This window comes from Pipistrellus hanaki (assembly GCF_964339955.1).
Source record: "Pipistrellus hanaki genome assembly, chromosome: 14".
Lineage (NCBI taxonomy): Eukaryota > Metazoa > Chordata > Mammalia > Chiroptera > Vespertilionidae > Pipistrellus > Pipistrellus hanaki.
The window spans coordinates 285,176-308,082 of record NC_140516.1 but is presented as its reverse complement, the minus strand read 5'-3'; the positions used below and the strand labels follow the sequence as shown (position 1 = coordinate 308,082).

The following is a 22,907-nucleotide window of genomic DNA, read 5'->3' as shown; positions in this document are numbered from 1 at the left end:
AGGAGACAGAGCCGACTCCTAGTTGATTCCCGGCTTCTGCCGAATGGAGAGCAGCTGCCAAGAACCAGAACAATGGGAAGTACTGGCCCATCGCACCTGGAACCAGGGAAACCCCTTGCCCCGCAGTGTTATCCAGAGCCCTGAATATGGGGGTTACACTATCGTACAAAACAGGATGACCCTAAGGAGCAGACAGGGGAGAAGGAGGTGGGAAAGAGAGGGGCTCGGGCCGCTCTCTAAAAGCGCTCCCTGTCAGCTCTACTCTTCCTCTCAAACTGCTGCCTGAGCTCGGAGACCAGAGCTGACTGGATGGGGCTCCCCGAGGCACTGTGTTTGGGTGACCCTCGAGGTTGCAAAGAGGTGAGTGAGCCAGAGATTGTGGGCACAGTCGAGGGGGGTGCCCCCAGGTCGGGTGCCATTCTGGGTAGAGGAGGGGCCATTGGGGCTCTGGGGGCTGGGGGGCTGCCCAGGCTGCTGTTGCAGTTCTCACTGGGGGGATCCTCTTTGAGAACAAACTTGGCTGCAGCCTCGGTCCTATTGCACTTGAGCCAATTGCTGTGGGCAGCGCGGGGGGCAGGGCAGGGCCGCCTGCGAAGCACGCGCCGCACTGGCAGAACCTTGTTGGACTTCTTGTGCCAGAAGGTGGCAGTGGACGCAAGGGCAGTGATGGCCACAGTAATGGCCATGGCGCCGGCCAGCACACCCATAGCCTTCGCAGGTTCGTCTCTGGTCTGTGTCAGAAAGGTGTCCATGGAGGTCCGGGGCAGCGTCTGGAAGAGAGAGCCACCTCACTCAGTGGCCCCTGCTGGTCCCTGAAGGACAGAGCGAGGACACAAGCTCCCGGATGTCCAATGGTTTTGAATTTGCTGACACCAGGTCTCCCTTGAGAGTCTGGTGAGCACTGTGGGCTTCATTCCAGAAAAATGCACCCAGAGAATAGCACACGGTGCCTGTGCCTCACCGGGAAATGCACCCAGAGAACAGCACACGGTGCCTGTGCCTCACCCGGAAATGCACCCAGAGAATAGCACACGGTGCCTGTGCCTCACCGGGAAATGCACCCAGAGAACAGCACACGGTGCCTGTGCCTCACCCGGAAATGCACCCAGAGAACAGCACACGGTGCCTCACCCGGAAATGCACCCAGAGGAAGCATGATGCAAACATCCTCTCTCGGATCTAGACCTTCTCATTATCTGGTTTCTGTTTTCCAGAGAGTAGGATGTAATTTACCTTTGATTATGGGGGCCACACCTGCCTGAATGTAATAGGAATGCCTTAAAATAATGACTTTTTCTTCCTGACATTTACCTGAGAACTCTACATAATGATTTCACTTCCGCTGTCAACACCCATAACAAGGAGGCATCATTATTCCCATTTTATAGAAAAGGAAGTGGAGGGCCTGGAAAAGTCCATTAGTGAGTATTGAAACTAGGACTTCAACCTCATCCTAAAGCTGGTGTATGTGATGGTGCAGAAGCCTGCTCAACATTGAGTCTTTCGGAGGAAGCTGGAGATGGTGTCTCCCTCTGGTCATGCTGCAGTGAGTTCTGAGAGGCCCTCGGAGCCTGCCCCATCCGAGCTTCACACCCACCTCAGCATCTGTGATGTCAATCCTGAGGACGGCCATGGTGCTGAAGGATGGGGAGCCACGGTCCTTGGCCTGCACCTCCAAGGCCCATGTGCAGTCGCCATTGTGTGTGATGTTGCACAGGGCGTCCAGGGAGCGGATGGAGCTCTTGAGCCTGATCTGTCCCGTGCGTGCATCGATGTCAAACACGCTGGCCGGCTCCGCGCGCATGATGGAGTAGTCCACCAGGTTGTTGGGTGCCTCTGCATCCAGGTCTGTGGCCTGAGCACAGGGAGAGGGGCAGCTGGGCTTCCAGGACACGCTGTGTCCTGTCTGAGCTGCCGGGGCACACGCGGCAGCTGGGTTGATGGGACACGCTGTGTCCCGTCTGAGCTGCCTGGGCCGATGGGACAGGTCTTGACCCACAGAGTGGCCTGGAGCCGGGAGAGAAATTGAGTGTGTGCCCCACTGTGAGCCAGCGCCCTGCCAGGCCCCCGACCTGTGCCTGCCACCCACGCTCAGGAGGCAGGTGCTGTTGGAAAACAAAAGCTGGGATACCAGGTGGTGGGTCTGAGGACAGATGGTGAAGGTGAGAGCTGAAGGTCAGGCTTGGGGTCAGAGGTCACACATCTCCTCAGGGGAAACCTGCACGGTGGCCAAAGCGTGGCTCTGAGACCTGCTGTGGGACCGGCGCCAGCCAGCCCAGCCCATCGGAGGAGCCTGTTTGTGTTTGGACTCCATCCTTTGTTTGGTGGAGCCGCAATAACATCTGCTTCCCAGGCATTATTTCTGGGCTGAGGTGAGGGTGGGGACCTAGCAGTTACCTTAAAACCCCAGCCCAGAGCGAGAATTCGGTATATGGTATCTATGTAATAAAGAGCTACTATGCAAATGGTCATCATGCCATCACACCGTAACTGCTCACACACTCAACACTGAGGAGAGAGGAAAGGGGACCAGCCAGGCTGTGATCCCGAGGGACAAGCTGCCTGTCCACAGTCCCCTGTGGCTGTGGCCGGCCCAGGCAAAGACAGCCCAGGTCCTGGGTGCCTGCGACCTGTTGGAGGAGGGAATCCTGGGTCCTGGTGTGGGGCAAGGCAGAGGCAATTAGGGGCAATCAGGCCAGCAAGGGAACAGTTAGGGCAATCAGGCAGGCAGAGGTGGTTAGGGGCAATCAGGCAGGCAGGCAGGTAGGCAAGCAGTTAGAAGCCAGAAGTCCCAGATTTTTAGAGGCAGTCAGACATCCCCCAAGGGGTCCCAGATTGAAGAGGGTGCAGGCTGGGCTGGGGGACCTCCGCAACCTCATGCATGAATTTTGTGCATCAGGCCTCTAGTTTTGAAATAAATTCTTAGCCACACTGTCTCTTGCAGCTGTGAAACAAGGCTTTAGGGCCGCTGAGCTACCTGAAGCCCACCTCAATTTTCACAGGGATCCCCAGCACCATCGTCTTCTCCTGGATGCTCTGTCCAAACTGGGGGGGGTGGTCATTGACATCCAGCAGCAAGACGGTCACATTGGCCAGGTCATGCCTGCCCCCCGCATCCTCTGCTCTTACATGGAAGCTGTACCTGGCAGTGGCCTCAGCATCCAGGCTGGCCCAGGGCTGCGTGCAGATAACCCCTGTGGAGGAGTGGACCTGAAAGCTGGCAGGCATAGAGAAGAGGCAGGGTGTGCACACATGTGGACACACATGGACACATGTGGACACACATGAACACATGGACATGCACATGGACATGTGTGCCTGTAACTGCAGCTCCTCTAAGGCCCCCTATCCCTGCAGTCTCACCAAGAGAGGCAGGTCCACCCATATGCCACCACCGACATCCAACTAAAGGACATGCCCCTCCTGCCACTGTCAGTCTCCCGGCAGCTGCTTGGTGGCTCCTGAGGTCAGGGCCTCAGCTCCCAGCCATTGGGAGCCTCCCCTCTTTAGCCCTGCACCTCGCCTTGGGTCTCTGCTAAATCTCCACTCCAAGAGACCAAGTCCTGTCCTCCCCAGCTCACTCTTGACTGTGGCACAGAACCCGTCCACCCTCAGCCTCCCAGGCCCTGCCCAAGGCCCTGCCTGAGGTTGGGTCTACGTACAGGTCTGCCTCCGGCCCGTAGACAAAGTACGTGACTTCACCCCAGGGGCCTGTGTCCACATCCACAGCCTGGAAGAGAAAGCGCCCTGTGGTACCTGCCTCATTCGTGGGCACATTGGCAGTTCTGAGTTGTTTTCAATGGCAAAGCAGGAGGGTGGGGTTTGCCTGGCTCAGGTGGAAACTGATGGAGGCTTCCCACAGCCCAGGGGATCTCAAGTGTGTGAGGTCCCAAAGGGTGTAGATCTGCAAGGTGTGTACCCTCCTCCTCTTTGTCAGTGAGAGGGAAGGAGGCGGGGCCATGCCTGAGCCTGGGGCTCACACTCATGCCCCCCTCGTAATCCTGGGACTACATCCCATCATAAAGAAGGAACCCCGGGGGCTCCCTGAGGGCCGGAAGCCTATCAAGGGCAGGCTCTTGAGATAACAAACTCAGGCTGCAGCCTAGGCCTGTCTGACTTCCTAAGGACTCCTTCGGAGAGCCCCACCCCGATCCCATCCTGGAACCAGTCCCCAACCCACCCTGACAGCCACCACGGTGGAGCCCCCGGGGGCGTCCTCAGGAACCTTGGCAACGTAGTGGGGAGAGGTGAACTGTGGGGCATTGTCGTTGGTGTCCAGCAGCTGCACCACCACATGCGCGGTGGCACGGAACTTCTCGGCCGTGTCCACCTCAGTGGCCAGGAGCTGGGGAGGGAGGAAGGGAGGCAGGTCAGGTGCTGATCCTCTTCTCATCCTGGCCTAGGTCCACCTGCCTCTTCTTAGTCCTGACTCTCAGCCACTGTTCCTGCCGCCACCGCAGGAGGCACCTGGAAGGTTTCCATCACTCCCCCACCAACTTACACAGGCAGCTTTCTTATAGTTCCAACTAGTATTTCTGCCAGTTTCTTTTGTTCCACTAATCTGCATATTCCTTTTTAGTTCCAAATTTAAAATTTATTGTGCTTTATGCTATAATTTGGTATTTGTTAGAGCAAATTTCTGCCTCATTCTTTTTTTCTGAGTTTTCCCAACTATCTATATATAAAACCCTAATATGAAAATAGATGGAACTGTGGAATACCTGAACAACCAGTTGCTATGACATGTGCTGACCACCAGAAGCCAAGTGTGGAACATGGTGGGTGTCAGCAGCAGGGAGCAGAGCACGAAACACAGCAGGCGTTGTGTGCAGTGGGATGATGGTGGAGCAGGTGAGCAGAGGCACCAGACCAAGTTAAGATTCTGTCAGTCATCAGGGCGAGCCTCTGGTGGTTACTGAAAATTCTTTGTTCCCATGCGCCACGGTCCCACACAGTGCTTCACCTGCTGCCTGTGCCAGCCCTGCTCACACTCGTACCCGCTGCCTGCACCCAGCACCAGTACCAATCACTCAGCACCATCAGTGGGTGCGAGTGGCGTCTGCCGGCCCTGATCACCCCTGAGAGCTTCTCCACCTCCCCCTGCTCCTGAGGGGCAATCAGGCCTGGGTAGGGTGTGGAGGAGGGGCTGAGACCTGCCCCTGTGCCCATTGCAGCCTCGAGGCCCACAGTCCCTTTCAAAGTGCATGAATTTATGCACTGGACCCCTAGTGTTTATATATTTATTTCTCTAGATGGTGTCAAGTCCCCTCACCACCTCTCTGAAGGAAATTCTAGATAAGACTTAATTGAGGTGGCATTGGATTCTTTATTAAGGAGAATTGGCATTTTTAACAGGGTTTTCTTCTTTTTATGTTTGTTAAATTTTTGCTTTTTTTTTTTTTTTTTGTCATTTAGATGTACCCTATTTCTTGTTATAGGAATTCCTAGAAAATGTTTTTGCTAATTGTTTTTGTAAAAGAAAAACCATTATCCTATTATTTCCATTGCTATTTGTTGTATGTAGGAAAATTATTGAATTTTGTGCATTAACTTTGTAGCCAATCAGGTTAACAACTTTGCTGTGTTTCTGACTATTTTTCTATTCCTCTTAGGTTTTTCTAAGCAAACAATCACATCACCTAAGAAATGATAAAATTGTCTTTTCCTTTCTAATGTTTATACCTTATTTCCCTTCTTTATCCAGGAATAATATTATTTCAGGAATAGTCTTAAATAATAGTGGTTATAGCAGACATCTATGTTTTGTTTCTGGCTTCATAGAATGCTTTTGAATTTCACTTTTAAGAATGATGTTGGTTTGCCCAGCCAGCATGGCTCAGTGGTTGAGTGTTGGCCTATAAACCAAGAGGTCATGGTTCAATTTCCAGTCAGGGCACAGGCCCAGGTTGTAGGCTCGATCTCCAGTGTGGGCTTGCAGGAGGCAGCCAGTCAATAAATCTCTCTCATCATTAATGTTTCTATCTCTCTCTTCTTCCTTACTCTCTAAAATCAATAAAAATATATTTGAAAAAAGAATGATGCTGGCTCTGTGTGTGTATGTATAATTATAAGTAATTATAATAATTTAAATAATATCAACAAAGTATTTTTCATTTTTATTAATATATTACTTATGTGTTTATGTGTAATAGATGTTGTTTATATGTTTATAGTTTTAAATAATTGCAAATACTAAGGAGTATTTTTTATGTTTTGCTAAAGTTTTTATCAGAGTAGGTGACAGATGTCAAATGTATATAAGAAGAAAATGTATTGTGACAAGTAGTGTTTCTTTCTCCACCTGTTTTTTTTAAAATATATTTTTATTGATTTCAGAGAGGAAGGGAGAGGGAGGAGAGAGAGATAGAAATGATGAGAATCATTGATCGGCTGCCTCCTGCACACCCCCTACTGGGGATGGATCCTGCAACCCAGGCATGTGCCCTGACCAGAATCAAACAGTCCCCAGACCGACACTCTATCCATTGAGCCACATGAGCAGGGCTCTCCACCTAGTAACATGCACATCCCACTGCAGTCTCCCCTTGGCCCTCCGTGCAGTCCGTAGTTGTGGGTTAGAAGCTGAGGCTCAGTGAAGCTGTGTGGCCACAGGAGGAGGCTCTCATGTCACCTTCTTTTCCCTCCCCAAGTCAGCAGCAAGGCAAAGGGTCTGAGAGAGAGTAGGATGAGGAAGGGCAGGGGCTCAGGGGCCCTCAGGAATGCATCCAGGGCTGCCTGAGCTGCCAGGCCCTGCTCCCTGCCCTGCAGCGCAGAGCGTCACATACCTGGAAGGTTAACACTCTGAACTTCTCAAAGTCAATGGCGGCTGAGTTCTCAGTGAGGACTGTGACTTGGGCTTCCTTCAGGGCTGTCTGAGGGACCACGCGGAAGGCGCCCCCCAACCCCACCAGCTGCAGGGCGAACTTGGCATTGGAGCCCTGGTGGAGGTTTGGAGAGGAAACAAAAAGGTGAATGAGAGCAGAACTCACACTCAGCAGCCCTCAGTGTGGAGGCAAGGTTTCCTTCTTCCTGAAGGCAGCGACCTGTCTGGAGGTTAGCGGCTGTGAGGACCGCACTGAAGACCCCAGGCCCGAGGCCGCGCCCACGCTGGCGCAGGGGGCCCCAGGCCACGTTCACAGACCCACCAGGCCAGGCAGGCGGGCGGTGCTTGTGTTTGACTTTGACTTTGTAACTAATCATAAATGTCTGGCCAATCAGGCTTTGCCAGCCTCTCACACGCTTTCTGGGTTCCCCTTCTGCTCTGTTCCCGCGGTGGCCACATGCCCTGTGACAAGCAGTGAAGGCTGATGCAGACCCCGTGTGAGACGCTGGCCCCATGCGATTCTCAGGAAGACAGGTGGAGGGCAGAGCCACACACCTGGTCTGCATCTTTGACGGTGACCTTGAGGCCGCGCAGGATCTCCCCCGGGGGCGGGTGCTCGAACAGGGACAGCTCGAACCTGGTCTGGGGCCCGCTTTCTCCGTAGAACACAGGTGGGTGGTTGTTGATGTCCACGATCCTGATGGTGACGGGGACCGTGGCCTGGGCAGCGGGGCTCCCTGCAGCGCTGACCTCAGTCACCTGGGATGGAGACAGGTGCCCTGGTGCTGGGACAGGCTGACCCTGGGACGGCTGCATGGCCCACCTCCCAGTGGTCATCCCTCACTCTCTCCTGGCATGTGGTCTGCTTAGACTCTAAGAGGCTCGTTAGCGATAAGGGTGACGAGGTGATGAGATACCACTCAGTGACTCGATCACAAGCTGCTCGAACAGCGTCTGCCAGCAGACACCCCCACCCGCTCCGAGGCGGCAGGCAGCTGCCACGAGAGGCCTGTGTCTACGGAACTAAGGGTGACCTCTGCCAACAGCAAGAAGGCAGCCGAGTCTCTGAGCCCATCTGCCCACGAGGAAGGAAATCCGACTCTCCGCCAGGGGAGTGCCCAGGGACCCACTGGACTGAGCCTGGACTCCTGACCCAGAGAAGCTGCAATGAGGAATGTCTTTCAAAACCTCTAGGTTTGTGATCGTCCACACCAAGCATGCCAAACACTGCCTGCGGATCGCATGCGGCCCAGCCAACATAACAGAATGTAAGAAACGTCTTAACAAGCATTTCATAACTTATTTTTTACAATATCCTGTAATACATATGTCTGTTTAAATAAACCCATGCTTCTATGAAAACGGAAGCTTTTTATTTTTGCGGCCACATAAACTTAAACCTTGTTTATCTGGCACGTGTGAGCCTTTGAGTTTGACATGCTTGCTCTATTATAACGGCCACAGGAGAGCCATCCGGTGCAGTGACTGAGCTACTGACCAGGCGAGGTGGGGGAGGAGGGCAGTACCTGGACTCAGTGACTGAGAGGCAGGTGTATGGGACTCTGCAGTCAGTGTTCTCTTCACCTCACTGCACCACCCCCCTTTGCAGCCAGAGGGTTCGAAGTCCAGCTCTGCCAAGCTCTGCCAAGCTCTGCCTGGGCCCTGGGCCGGGGGAGGCTGGGAAGCAGCAGTAGGATACTATGGCTCCTCCCCGGCATCCTGTGCGATCTCTGCCCTCCCTTCACAGCACTGTGTGTGCACTCTCCCTGCGCCCGGCGCTGTGTGCAGGTTGGAATTTTCAACCTGACTTTTCCTGCGCAGCAAACTCCTGTCCTGGTCCGGCATCCGCACTGGCTGGCACACCGTGTCACCATCCTCTCCCCGCCCTCCCCTAGGCCGCCTGGTTGTGCTCTGTGGCATGCTCTGTGGCGCCTCTTCCCATTTGCACTTTGCCCACTTCTGCCTCCCTGTCTCTCCCCGCATCCCTCCCGCTCAGGCAGGCCCCCGGGTGGGCGGGTCTCCTTGCCTTGGGTACCTTCACGGCAAGAGGGCGGGGAAGGCCAGTACCTGCACTTGCAGCTCATACACCTCTCTCCGGAGCTGGGCCGGGCTCTGGGTGACCACGATGGCTCCAGACGTCGCGTTAATGTCGAAGGCGTCATCACTCCCTGTTGGAGGAGACGCCCCTGCAGTGCTGGCCGCGCGGGGGCAGGAGCCTCGCCAGGTGGGGTCCCATGTGCTCCGTGGACCAATCTGTCTCCTCCATGGGGAGGGGCTGTCACATCAATGCCCCATGGGGACTGGACCCACTTCTATTGGGCGCCCAGGCCCATGCACTTTACCTGGGACAGGGTGCGTGTGTGTGTGTGTGTGTGTGTGTGTGTGTGTGTGTGTGTGAGCGTGTGAGCGCGCACGCGCTCAATGGAAATAGAAAGACGGGGTGATACAAAGGAGAGAGGAAAGAAGGAGAGGGGAGAAAAAGGACAGAATGAAAGAAAAGAGGCGGGAGGAGGAGAGGGGAGAGGGAGGAGGAAGGAGAGGAAGAAACTCCTCCCACAGGTGACTCCCCCCACAGGAAACTCCTCCCACAGATACCTCCTCCCACAGATAACTCCTCCACAGGTGACTTCTCCACAGGTGACTCCTCCCACAGGTGACTTTTCCCACAGATAACTCTTCCCACAGATACCTCCTCCCACAGATACCTCCTCCCACAGATACCTCCTCCCACAGATAACTTCCTCCACAGGTGACTCCTCCACAGATAATTCCTCCACAGGTGACTCTTCCACAGGTGACTCCTCCCACAAATACCTCCTCCAACAGGTGACTCCTCCACAGATAACTCCTCCACAGGTGACTCCTCCACAGATAATTCCTCCACAGGTGACTCCTCCACAGATAACTCCTCCACAGGTGACTCCTCCCACAGGTGACTCCTCCCACAGATAACTCTTCCCACAGATAACTCCTCCCACAGATACCTCCTCCCACAGATACCTCCTCCCACAGATACCTCCTCCCACAGATAACTTCCCCACAGGTGACTCCTCCCACAGATAACTCCTCCCACAGATAACTCTTCCCACAGATAACTCCTCCCACAGATACCTCCTCCCACAGATACCTCCTCCCACAGATAACTTCCCCCACAGGTGATTCCTCCCACAGATAACTCCTCCACAGGTGACTCTTCCACAGGTGACTCCTCCACAGATAACTCCCCCCACAGGTGATTCCTCCCATAGGTGACTCCTCCACAGGTAACTCCCCCCCCGGATAACTCCTCCCACAGGTGACTCCTCCACAGGTGACTCCTCCACAGGTGACTCCTCCCACAGGTGACTTTTCCCACAGATAACTCCTCCCACAGATACCTCCTCCCACAGATACCTCCTCCCACAGATACCTCCTCCCACAGTTAACTTCCCCCACAGGTGATTCCTCCCACAGATAACTCCTCCACAGGTGACTCCTCCACAGATAACTCCTCCCACAGATAACTCCTCCCACAGATAACTCCTCCCACAGATAACTCTTCCCACAGATAACTCCTCCCACAGATAACTCCTCCCACAGATAACTCCTCCCACAGATACCTCCTCCCATAGATACCTCCTCCCACAGATAACTCCTCCCACAGATAACTCTTCCCACAAATACCTCCTCCCACAGATACCTCCTCCCACAAATACCTCCTCCCACAGATACCTCCTCCCACAGATACCTCCTCCCACAGATAACTCCTCCCACAGATAACTCCTCCACAGATAACTCCTCCACAGGTGACTCTTCCCACAGGCGATTCCCCCCACAGGTAACTCCCCCCACAGGTGATTCCTCCCACAGGTGACTCCTCCACAGGTAACTCCCCCTACAGGTGATTCCTCCCACAGGTGACTCCTCCACAGGTAACTCCCCCTACAGGTGATTCCTCCCATAGGTGACTCCTCCACAGGTAACTCCCCCTACAGGTGATTCCTCCCACAGGTGACTCCTCCACAGGTAACTCCCCCTACAGGTGATTCCTCCCACAGGTGACTCCTCCACAGGTAACTCCCCCCACAGGTGATTCCTCCCACAGGTGACTCCTCCACAGATAACTCCCCCCACAGGTGATTCCTCCCATAGGTGACTCTTCCACAGGTAACTCCCCCACAGATAACTCCTCCCACAGGTGACTCCTCCACAGGTGACTCCTCCCACAGGTGACTCCTCCACAGGTAACTCCCCCCACAGGTGATTCCTCCCACAGGTGACTCCTCCACAGGTGACTCCTCCCACAGGTGACTCCTCCACAGGTAACTCCCCCCACAGGTGATTCCTCCCACAGGTGACTCCTCCACAGGTGACTCCTCCCACAGGTAACTCCCCCCACAGGTGATTCCTCCCATAGGTGACTCCTCCACAGGTGACTCCCCCCACAGGTGATTCCTCCACAGGTGATTCCTCCACAGGTGACTCCTCCACAGGTAACTCCTCCCACAGGTGACTCCTCCACAGGTAACTCCCCCCACAGGTGATTCCTCCCACAGGTGACTCCTCCACAGGTAACTCCTCCCACAGGTGACTCCTCCACAGGTAACTCCTCCCACAGGTGACTCCTCCACAGGTGACTCCTCCCACAGGTAACTCCCCCCACAGGTAACCCCCCCCCACAGGTGATTCCTCCCACAGGTGACTCCTCCACAGATAACTCCTCCACAGGTGACTCTCCACAGGTGACTCCCCCCACAGGTGACTCCTCCCACGGACAGGACATCTCGGCCCAGAAAAGCGCAGAACCAGGTGGGCCGCATCAGGACCAGCTGTGATGACTGACAGCCTAGGCCCTGACACTGAGTCTTCCGTGGCAACCAAGGCCCGGAGGAGCCACCTGGAAAGCTGGGGGCTGTTCTGCTGGAACCTCCAAGGCCTCCCCTCAGATTCCAGCCTGCGAGGGAGAAACAAACCCCCAAGACACAGGGCCCACCACTGTACCCCAGGGGAGCCGCCCCTCCATTGCCTCCCCTCCATCCCCCACTCTAAGGGACCCCAGAGACTTGCAACCTGAGGGGCCATGGGCAGTGGCAGCTCCTCGCAGGCTGGTCCCCTCAACCTGACCCCAAGACCCCCTTTTCTCCACTCCCAGAGGCGAGGGCGGCCCAGCCAGCTCTCCTGCTGCTGCTTCTCTGAGAAACCCTTTCTTGGTTTCCGTCCCGGCTTCAATAAACGCTGCCTCACAGTCACCTCACTCGTGTGGGGAAGTCTTTCCTGCAGGAAGTCAGGAGCCCACACACTGCCGCCGCCGGCCAGGCCGGACATGCAGGACCAGGCCCTTTCTGGCAACAAAAGGAAAGAATCTGCCCACCCTTTGTTCTCAGATCCCCGCCCAAGGCTTCTCTCCCTGTGGCTGGGAGTTGCCTGTGGGAGGAGTCACCTGTGGAGGCGGCAAGGCCATGCCAGCCTCTGCCCGCTGAGCCATAGTGACTGGACGCCAGGAGTTGGGAATGTGCTCTGGCACCCCAAAGGTGCCCTGGCTCACCGTTCATTAGGCTGTAGAGAAGGCGGTTGGGTTTGCCCCTGTCTCCATCCATGGCGACCACTGTCAGCACCTCAGAGCCCTGGGGAGCAGGAGCAGCGGCTGCAGGCTAGGGTGGTGGTAGCCCCGCCCCCACCCACAGAGGTTGCCCTGTCACCAGGGGGAGTGCTGGCCTCACCAGCGACACCCTGGCCTCCATTGCCCCTCCCCTCTGGGGAGCTCACAGGACCTGGCCTTGCAGGGACTCTCACCGAAGACCTCTTACTTAGCCTCCTTCCCCACATGGCCCACTCAGCCCTCCTCCCCTTCACCCCCTCTTCTCACCCATGCTTTGCCTTTGGAGGTGTCAGAGGGGAGGTGGGAGGCTGGTGGGAGGGGCCAGCACATGGAGTCCAGGACCAGCTTTTACTTGGTCCCCGGGGTGCACAGCTAGACAAGCCCTGGTGACCTTGGCCTGACACCCCTTCTATGAGCTCTCCTCAGGCCCCTCTCCTGGCTGATCTTCAGCTGCACAAAGGACCCCCTGCGAGGAGGGGTGGGAGGAGGCCGGCACTCTCCCCAGCCGGAGGGGGACATTCCCCACTTGGGCCTGGCCAGGCAATGGTCCTCCGAAAGGGTTTTCCATTGCTTTGCAAAGTCAAGGATAATCTGAAACTGAGGAAGTGAAAATGGGGGAATTCCACTAGAGGCCTCAGCCAGGGCCCTGTAAGTCTGGGGCTGTGGTTTGGGGGACCCTGTGGTGCATACGAGGAGGGCATGCCCATGAGGGGGTGCATAGCATGGGAGCAGGGAGGGGAGCTCCCATCTCAACCCAGATATGGAGGGGTGCCACGGCTGAGCAGGGAGGGCAAGGGCCTTGGGCCGAGGGCATGTCCAGGCAGAGGATAAGGCAGTGCTGGGCTGGGGGTGAGGATGGTGAAAGCTCAGGGAGGGGTTTGTGAGGCTGGGGTTTGGGTGCCTCCCCCGAGGCAGAAGGGATGCAAAGGAGCCCAAACACTTAGGTCAGAGCCTGCACACGAGGAGACGCTGGAGCTGAGCCTGTGTGATGTCAGCCAGGCTCACATGCTTTGGCAGCAAACTATGGGAGAACCTCTGTCTGAGGGGCACAGGGGCACCTCACCTCACACAGGTGCAGGAAAGACCCCAGATCAAGACTGTCACCTCCCTCCCAGCCTCTTGGCGGCCTCTCGCAGGGCCGGCCTCTGGGCGGGTCTGAGTTGAGTGTGAATGAGGGGGGATGCCTGGAAGTCCTGCACCCAGTGTGTCCGCACAGGCGCACCTGCTTCCTCCCCTCAGGCTTCCAGAGCAGGGGGGGGGAGACACAGTCACCCACCGGAACCATGTCCTCGTACACGCAGCCGTGGAAGGGAGTGCCCACGAACACGGGGCCCACATCCTGCACGTCCTCCACGCTGACCGTGACCGTGGTGGTGGCTGAGAACACCGCAGCCGCACCCCGCAGCTGCCCGCCGCCGTCCTGGGAGGACCGGGAGCAGAGAGGCTGGGCTGCGGCCCACAGACTCCACGGCATGGGTCCCTGCCCCTGCGCGGGGAGCTGCCCTCTGAGTGCTGTTTGCTCCGGCCCCCCCCCCCCCCCCACAATAGTTCCCCTCTCAGAGGCGGCTGGGGGATGAGACAATGCCAAGACCTGGCCGTGTCTGGCTCTCAAAGGAGGGCTCTCTCCAGGGCGGTCACATTGGACAAGTAGCAAGGGAGGGAGTCATCCCCCCCACCACCCATCCAGGAACCAAACCTCACCCCCTCCTGGACCCACCAGAGTCTGACTGGGCCCTGCCGTGCAAGCCCAGCTGACGAGGGGCCATGCTCCTGTCCCTGGGCACAGGTGGGCAGGGGCCACCACACACAGGAGCATGAGGACTGAAGCCTCAGGGACAGGATGGCCAGGACACCGAGGCCCCAAGAGGCAACTGGTCACACAGAGGAAGGCCAGTGAGCGGGTCTGGGGGTGAGTCTGGGGGGTGAGTCTGGGGGTGAGCAGAGGCCAGGACTGAGGTCATGCTGGGATGTGGGATCTCCAGGCCCATGGAAGGGACCTGGCCTAGCTGTCCCCCAGAGGGGAGCATGCATCCATATCTGTGTGGAATCCACTCATCAGATTATGCCCCACCCGACCCAGGCACTGCTCTCCAAAGTGCCTGGTCCGCTGCCACCGAGTGCAGCTTCCCTGGCAGAGGCTGGGGAAGGACTGCATGCCCCATCCCTCCCTGGTACCTGGGCAACCACAGTGACCAAGTGGACCCGGGCCTTCTCGTAGTCCAGGGTGGTCCCTGCCCGGAGGCGCAGCACGCCGCTGTGTCGGTCCACGGTGAACTGGGTGGCCAGCAGGTTCTGTAGGCGTGAAGGGCAGCTAGATCTCGGGGAAGGACTGGCAGGCCCCAGGATGCCAGCTCTGCTTCTGGAAGGGGACCTGCACTGTCCTGGGTCCCAGGGATGCCAGCCTCAGCCTGAAGCTCAGCCTCTCTGGTCTCTGGGTTTCCCTGTCCCTCCCTCAGTCAGAACCAGAGGGTCCCTTCCAGAGGCCATAGCTCATCCAGGGAACAGCTGGGTCCAACTCCGGATGCACCTGGCCTGCAGGTCCAAGCAGGTGGGGTGTCAGCACAGAGTTCCCACTAGAGGTGTGGGGCTTCAAACCCTACCAGCTGGGCGTGAGACCAGGCCCAGGCAGCACCTGGGTGAGGATGAGGGGACAGAAGAAGATTGTCTGGGAGGGGCCTCCATGTTGGAAGCTGTTGTTGGACTTTATGAGGATTTAAACCTCACAGCCAAAGAGGATGCTTCCACCTTCCCCACCTCACATGGGAGGGATGAGCTGGGAGCATTAGGTGGCTTTGGATGGCCTCTGAGTGGGAAGGTAGGTACATTTCTCCAGCACCTGCGGATCCCAAGAGATTTCCCCTCCAACCTGTGTTTAACCACCAAGCTGTGTTGCCTGGGAGATTGTGAGAGAAAGTGAGTCAATATGGAGAGAAGATGGCTGGCTGGCTGGGTGGCTGGATGGACGGACGGACTGATGGACAGACGGACAGGTTGGGGTTCACAGCCAATAGATGCCCTTTCCTACTGGCAGCTCCAGGCACAGGAGCTTTCTCCCAAGGAATGGGGGTTGGGGGCCAATTAAGTACCCAGGCTTCTCCTGGGGAAGGGTTTTGGGGAGAACGGCGAGTCCTGGAGATCAGGGAAGGGGAGGCAGACAGCCTCCTCCCTGCCCCTCGTGTGCTCACCTGCCTGTCTTCCCCCAGCGTTCACTGAAACCATGGGATCTGATGTGTCACTCCTGACAATGTGGGGACTAGTAGAGGCACTGACCTAAGGCCTGGTGACAGAGGGGTCAGCCATTTGTCCTCGCCAGCCCAGATCTCTGTACAGACATGCATATGCCCTGCTCACCTGCAGGAAGTAGGTGACACTTCCTCCAGAGCCCGTGTCCTTGTCCACAGCATGGACCTCAAAGAGACTGCTCCCAGGAGGTGTGTCCTGAGGGGTGCACAGGGGTCAGGCCAGGGAGAGGGGCAGGATGCCGGGGAGCTGGGTGCGGAGGGTCAAGAGAGTGAAGGGCTAAGAAGAGGTGGGAAGGGGGTGATAAGCCCAGAAGCCCTGGGCAGGGGCAGAGGTATATCAGGCAGGGGCGGGTAGAGAGAAGGAAGAGAAAGGGAGGAGCAAGCAGACCCCCCCCCCAAACCCCTGTACAGCCTCCAAGAACGAGGAAACTAAGACTCCAAGGAGACAAGCTGTTTAAATATGAACTGAGAAAAGGGTTAATAAACATGGACATAATCAGTATGACCGGGAATAAAATCCACACAATTGGAAACCAAAATAAAATGCCTTTCTCCCACTGAAGCAAACACTTAAATATATGACAGTCCAAGTGTGGCAGGGCCAGGAAGACCTCGCCCACACCTCCCACATCAGGAGCCCAGCCCCCACACCCTGGAGAAACAGCAATACTCAGGCATTCACACTGCAACCTCACAATTCCAAATCTTGGCTGTATCTTTAGGAAATAATTCTAATTAGAGAGAAAGAACTGTTATGTTCAGAATTTGATGTTTCTTACAGCAAAAATTTAAAGTATCTTAAATATCCTATATAATAAACCGCTAACATGCAAATAGACTGAACAGCAGAACGACTGGTTGCTATGAAGCACACTGACCACCAGGGGGCAGACACTCAATGCAGGAGCTGCCCCCTGGTAGTTAGTGTGCCAGAAACTGGGCTGGTAAGCACAGCGGTGGTGGTAGGAGCCTCTCCCGCCTCCAGGACAGTTGGACATCCCCCCAGAGCTCCCAGACTGCAAAGGGCACAGCCCCTGCCTCCCAGCCCACGAATTTCATGCACCGGACCTCTAGTCTAAACATAAAGGAACAGTTCCAAAAATGGTGCAATGTTCACTTAACAGGCGCTATTAAAATTATAATTATGCAAACTTTAAAAGTAATGGGGGAATGCTTACATATTAAATGGGGGGGGAAGTATTTAGAAAGCATGCTTAGTGTAGTTCCAATTACCTAAAACACACAGAAAATAAATCCAATAATCACAAAAACAGTTGAAAGGAAATACATCAGAATTTAACAATGCAACCTCAACCTGGAGGGGTTAGGGGTTGTTTTAATTTTTAGAGTGAAAATAGCATTTTTTATTATGTAACAAAACTTCCTAAAAACAAAAATATCTAAATGTAGATTGATCAAAAACTGATTCTGAATTTTGTAAAAAGTGTAAGAACGAAGTCTAAGGAAAGGCCTTGCCTCCTGGCCAGTGGGAGAGGCTGAGAAGTCATCGGGAACATACCACAAGTCAGCACTGACTCAGATTCGATGAAACTGACAGTTCATTTTTTTTTAACCCACCAAAACGAGTGCATTGCATCTACTTTCTGGCTAGTTAATGGAAACTTTCTTCTCTCTACTCTTCTACATATTTCACATTTCCACAATAAACCAGGAGAATGGTGAGCGAACACTCCTCTGTGGGGAGTGCACGTGTGAGGAATGGCAGTGGGTGGGGGGAGAGAAAGGACGCCGAGGCAGCCAGTGATGGGAGGCCCCTGACTCGGTGCCATGGCAGCCCCAGAGGGCAGGCAGGGTCTGGGCAGGAATGCATGGGTCCTTCCTTGGGCCAAGTTCACCTCAGGAATCTGGACCGTGTACGGCTCCTGGAGGAACCTGGGTGCCTGGTCATTGACATCAGTCACCAGGATCACGACTTTCTCTGCCACCTGAGGAGGGCGAATGGGACAGGAATTGGGGAGTGAGGCCTTCTGGTGATAAAAGGACAGTGGCTCCTAGTGCCCCAGGTATATGTCTCTACCCATCTCCCTCCCTTCCTCCCTCCCTCTCTTCCCCTCCCTTCTTTTATTCATTCATGCAACATTATTATTAAGCAACCACTTGGTGCCAAGCACTGTGCTCCATCCCAGAGGCAGAAGATAGTCTGGTGGCATGTTATTTTGCAAAATGAGATGGCAGGGCAAAGGTCAGCATGTAAAAGGTGGGATACACTTGGTGATGGCAGGCCTGACCCCGGGCACCATGCCCACCTTGCCCAGGTCAGTGCATCCCGAGGGCCGGGTGCACGGTGCTGGAGGCTGCGGTCAGCCCGGGGGCAGGCAGCAGGGCGCCTTGCAGTGGAATGGGAGGTAAGCCTGCAGCAGTGTGTCAGGCGAGAGGACGAGAGGGAAGGAACACCACTGCCAAAGCAGGAGGGGGCCCTGGTGAGCTCAGAGAGCACAGCAGGTTGTGGCTGATGTTGGTGGGGAGAACGTGGAAGGGAGGGCGAGGCCAAGATGACCCTGAATGCCAGGCTGAGGCTTGGGTTTTCTCCTGAGGGGGTGGGGGCAGCTGCTAGTGCACTTGGCCAGGCCTGGGTCCTCGATGGCTGGCCCAGCGCTGAGGGGGTCTAGGACCCACTGCCATTGCGGGAAAGAAGCATGGTAGGGTCTGAGAGTGTGGCTGTGGGAAAACTCCAGGAGACACTGAAGCGCCCGGCTTTCTCTTCTCCCTATCCCTTCCCACCGGCCTCCCTCCCTGCTGCCTCTCCTACAGCCACTCCTGGGGACACACGGGGCAGGTCTTGCTGGACCTCAGTTTGGATTGCAAGGAGTCCCATCCTCCAGGAGGTGGGATTGGGAAACAGCTCAGGCCAGGGCTGCGGGCTGCCAGCTGCCGGGGCTGGCCCCGGTGTCTGCTCACCAGGTTCAGGCCGTCGGAAATGCTGATGATGGCTTCGATCTCATCCGCCATCTGTAAAGCACAGGACTGAGTGTCCAGGAGATCGAGGCTGGAGGGTGGGGGAACCCTCCCTGCTCCCCTGAGCCTGAAAGAGGCTGGAGCAGGGCTGGTGCCCCAAAGCTGCCTCTGGCCATGCTTTCTTTCAGGGCTTTGCACGCAGGTTCTCCTAACCCAGGGGGCTGCCGAGGAGCCAGCAGAAAATGGCCCTGGCTAGAGCGGGGTGTTGTGGGCCGGGTCCAGCAAGGTCTTACATGTCCTCCCTTTTCCTTCCACACCACTGGTCTCCCCCGAGCCTCCAGAGCCCCCAGACCACAGAGAGCCAGGTCTGTGGGGTTGCACACGCCCCAAGACTTAGCGGGACTTTAGTGGGGAAGGTGTTGAGGCTTTCTCTCTCCCCGCCCCGGGCTGGTGGTGGCTGCACCAGACCAGAACTGGCAGGCACCCGTTCTGTGGACAGCCAACCTACCAGCTGGCGTGGGGCCCTGCCCCCTCACTTGCAGGTTCGAGGTGCAGAGACTAGAGTTGTACCAACTCAGACCCACCCTAAACCAGCAACCAGCCTTGGTCAACCCAAGTTTTTGTGGCTTATAAGACCTCTCCAAGGACCATCTTGGGGGGCCTCTCACCCACAGATACTGGTCTCCATGCCAAAAGGCTGCACCCTCACACCTCCCAATACCTCTCGGTCCAACTCTTCAATCAGGGTGATGTTTCCAAAACTGGAGTCAACAGAAAAGACGCTTCTAGTGCTGGGGTCAAAGCTGATGTGGTAGGAGACAGGTTCGCCCTCGGGGTCTGTCCCGTTCAACGTGTACACGTGAGAGCCTGTAAGGGGACAGGAGGCCTGGAATCTGGAACCCAACTTTTCTCAGCAGTGGCAGCGGCTCAGAACAAGGATCCTTGTTTGTACGATTGTGCGATTCCAGCGAAGGCCCAGACTGAGTGGAACCGGGAGGGGGGTTGGAGCGTGAGGGGGGCGGGGTGCACTGGTCAGGCAGGAGGAGTGGCTTGGGCAGCGGAGCCCCAGGCCAGGTCAGCTCCCGGGCCTGCACTCTGCGGTCCTTCTGCTCAGGCTGCCCAGCCCAGGCTGGAGGGAGGACTCAGGTCTCTCCTCTCCTCTCTGAGTAGCCCAGGCAGGTGAGTGTTCTTGGGCCATTTTAAAGCCTAAAGATCTGCGACTCTAGGAGACAGCACCTGTGCTCAGGGTCATGCCATGGGCACTGGGCAGCCGGGCCAGCAGTGACGTCATGTGCCTCCGGAGCCTGCCTCTGGGTGCCCGGCTCCGCCCCCAGCTCGTCCCGGGCATGGTCCCCGGGCATGGGGGTGGGCATGTCTGGGGGATGAGGGCCCCTCCTCGGGTTCCTCACCCACAGGGGTGTCCTCCGGGAGGCTGAACAGGGCCATGTTTCCGTCCGAGCTGCCCGCCCCATTGTCGAAGAAGTGGGGGGCCAGGTTGACCTTGGCTGGAAGACAGCAGAGCAGTGGCTCCAGACGGGGGACCTTCGCCCGGCTCTCGGGTCTGGCCCACTGGCACTTGGACCCGCTGGGGGGGGGGGGTGTCTCTGCCCCACCCTCTCCTGGCAGGCCGCGGCCAGAAACCCAATGGGCCCTGGGACCGAGCCAGAGAGGGCCCGGAGCCCCCCATCCCCCGCCCCAGCCCCTGTCCCGGGCAGAGCAGCCGCCGCCTCCGGGCATCCCCCGCCCCGCCCGCACTCGGCCCGCTCACCCAGGCAGAGGCGCAGCAGCGCCAGGGCCAGGGCGGCCCGCATGTCCCGGAGCCGCGGGGCCGGGGGCCGGGGCCGGAGGGCGGGCGCTGCGGCCGGCTGGGAGGCCGATCAGCCCGGGGCCGTGGCGGCGTTGGGGGGCGGGGTACGAAGCCTGCGCTCGGGTCCGAGCCCAGCCCGGCCTCCGGGGCGCCCCGCAGGAGACCCTCCGGAGCGCCCTGGCTGCGGGCGCGGGGAGCAGGCGGGGCGGGGCCGCCGGGGACGAGCGGGCCCGGGGCGTGTCTGGGCTGTGGTCCCTCCCTCCCCGCCCTCGGCAGGAGAGCAGCGCCCCTCCTCTGAGGCGGGGGGCGGGGAGAGCTGGCGGCCTGGCCCTTGGCCCGAGGGTGCACTTGGTGTCACCAAACTCCGGTCCCACACCTGTCCCCGAGGGAAGCAGAGCCCACGGGTTCCTCACCCACAGGGGTGTCCCCGAGGGAAGCAGAGCCCGGGGAAGGGCCGGCCAGTGGCCCGGAAGAGCCGCTCTGTCCTGGTGCCTCGCCAGTGGCTTCTCTCTCCTCCGTCCACTCAGTCCACAGCCTGGCCCTGGGGAGGGACAGAGAAGGCCACCGGCCGGCCCAGCAGCTGTCATCGCTCGGGAGTGCTGTCCCTGCGGAGGGAAGGGCGGCAGAGCGCAGGGAGGTACCCTTGCGGAGCTCGCCCAGCCTGAGGGCAGAGCTGGTTCAGTCCCCCTGGGGCTGGGCTCAAACAGTCACAGCTCTTCCCGCTGCAGAGGGGCCTGGAGCTGCTGTTCTCAGCTGAGCCCCTTGCGCACACACCCTTTCCACAGCGCTGGCTTTATAGGCGCAGTTTATATTGTCTTCTTACATTGCACAGGCTCACATCTGCTAGAGGGACTAGCCATCCGGGCTTGCCTGGGACGGAGGGTGTTTTAATGCTTCCTCCAGGGACCTCTGGGGTGAACGGACAGAGCCTCGAGAGCTCAGGAAACATCAGCTCTTCGTGGAGGCCTCAGCATGGCCTGATCCTGGCCTTACAGTGAGGAGGGCCTGATGGCTTGGTGGAAGGAAGGATTCCCCGTTGTGGCATCTGGGCTTGGCCCCCCCGGCCAGACCCTGCACTGTCTCCAGCACGCTGGTGACCTGGCCTCCCCCAGGCCTGCCAACACTGGCTCCCTCTCCTTGGGCTTCCCACCATGGACCTGTGCTGAAATGCCAATCAGGCAGGTCCCTCTAGGGCAGGCCCTCTATGGCAGATCTCTCTAGAGCAGGTCCCTGAGTGGCAGGTTCCTGTAGGGCAGGTCCCTGTAAGGCAGGTCCCTCTATGGCAGTTCCCTCTAGAGCAGGTCCCTGTAGGGCAGGTCCCTCTAGGGCAGGTCCCTGTAAGGCAGGTCCCTCTATGGCAGTTCCCTCTAGAGCAGGTCCCTGTAGGGCAGGTCCCTCTAGGGCAGGTCCTTCTAGGGCAGGTCCCTCTATGGCAGGTCCCTGTAGGACAGGTCCCTCTATGGCAGGTCCCTCTATGGCAGGTCCCTCTATGGCAGGTCCCTCTAGGGCAGGTCCCTCTAGGGCAGGTCCCTCTGGGGCAGGTCCCTCTGGGGCAGGTCCCTCTGGGGCAGGTCCCTCTGACTCCACCGAATAGCAAGGGGGGGAGACCCCTTCTCACGACCCATGTTCAGATCCACAGCATATTTAATCACTGAGTTGAGCAAAAAGGTTGCATTTCGAAGTAGAAAAGGACCTTTTGGTTCTGAAATCTTGAAACCTGACACCGACCACCTCGGCCCACACTCTGCAGGTCCCTGGGGGCAGTGTGCTTTACAGGTTAAACAGCAGATGGGCCAATGACCTTTTCCTGAGACGGAGCCTCGGACAGCAAGCCAATTGCCTCTGGGGCTGGCGCAGGCTACCAGGCTGCTAGTAAGCACAGAGCCAGCCCCTGACTAAACCGAAGCCTGGCACGCCGGGCTGGGGAGTTTTCTGCTGTCCTCAGGGCAGGGAAGTGCTGCAGGGTCCCTGGAGCCACGGGGGTGGGTGGGGGGTGGGATCTGTGGAGCACTGACCAGACCAGTCCTCGACTCTCCAGCCCCAGGAAGGGCCACCTCAACAGTTTGCCCCAAGATGAGCTGGGAGACAAGTCAGCAGAGGGGTGGGCACAAGGGGCTGTAGGTGTGTGGTGCCAACAGGAGGCCCTACAGTGGCTGGAATGAACCGCTCCAGGAAGCCTGGTCCTGTTTGGTGGAAGCAGATCTGTGACCATTAGGCTTCTATTGCAGAACCAGGCCTTTCTCGTCTGACTTACTCTCCGTGAGAGGCTCTCAGTCTCATTGCAGAGGCGGGAACCTGAGGCCCATGTGGGCACATGACAGAGCCATCATTCGAACCCAACTTTTTTTGGGAAGCTTGAAGCTGTCATCAGTACAGGGTCCTACAGTCGGGGAGTGTGAGCCCCTTCAGTTGCCATGGAGACTGCACACTTTCTAATTGCACCACTGTAACCTGCAAACATGGCTGGATTCTTCAAGGAGTCAGGGCTGCTGAGAAGTCCAGTTTTCTAACTAAAAGTCACTTTCAGATGTTTGGAGTTTC

At 57.3% G+C, this 22,907-nt stretch overlaps 1 protein-coding gene across 1 annotated transcript; it reads right to left on the bottom strand.

The window, feature by feature from the left end:
• Positions 1-236: 236 nt before the first annotated feature.
• CDHR1 (cadherin related family member 1) lies at positions 237-20,568 on the bottom strand (the record flags this gene model as incomplete). Its single annotated transcript, XM_084903756.1, has 17 exons — positions 20,328-20,568; positions 19,969-20,064; positions 19,281-19,426; positions 18,563-18,613; positions 17,500-17,589; positions 15,753-15,839; positions 14,577-14,693; positions 13,678-13,821; positions 12,348-12,426; positions 8,891-8,991; positions 7,379-7,582; positions 6,786-6,938; positions 4,181-4,345; positions 3,663-3,730; positions 2,989-3,217; positions 1,598-1,855; positions 237-770 (listed from the first exon to the last, which is right to left on the bottom strand). Exons 1-17 carry the CDS (start codon positions 20,368-20,370, stop codon positions 237-239), a joined length of 2,565 nt encoding a protein of 854 aa, XP_084759882.1. The 5' UTR covers positions 20,371-20,568.
• Between the last annotated feature and the right edge of the window lie 2,339 nt (positions 20,569-22,907).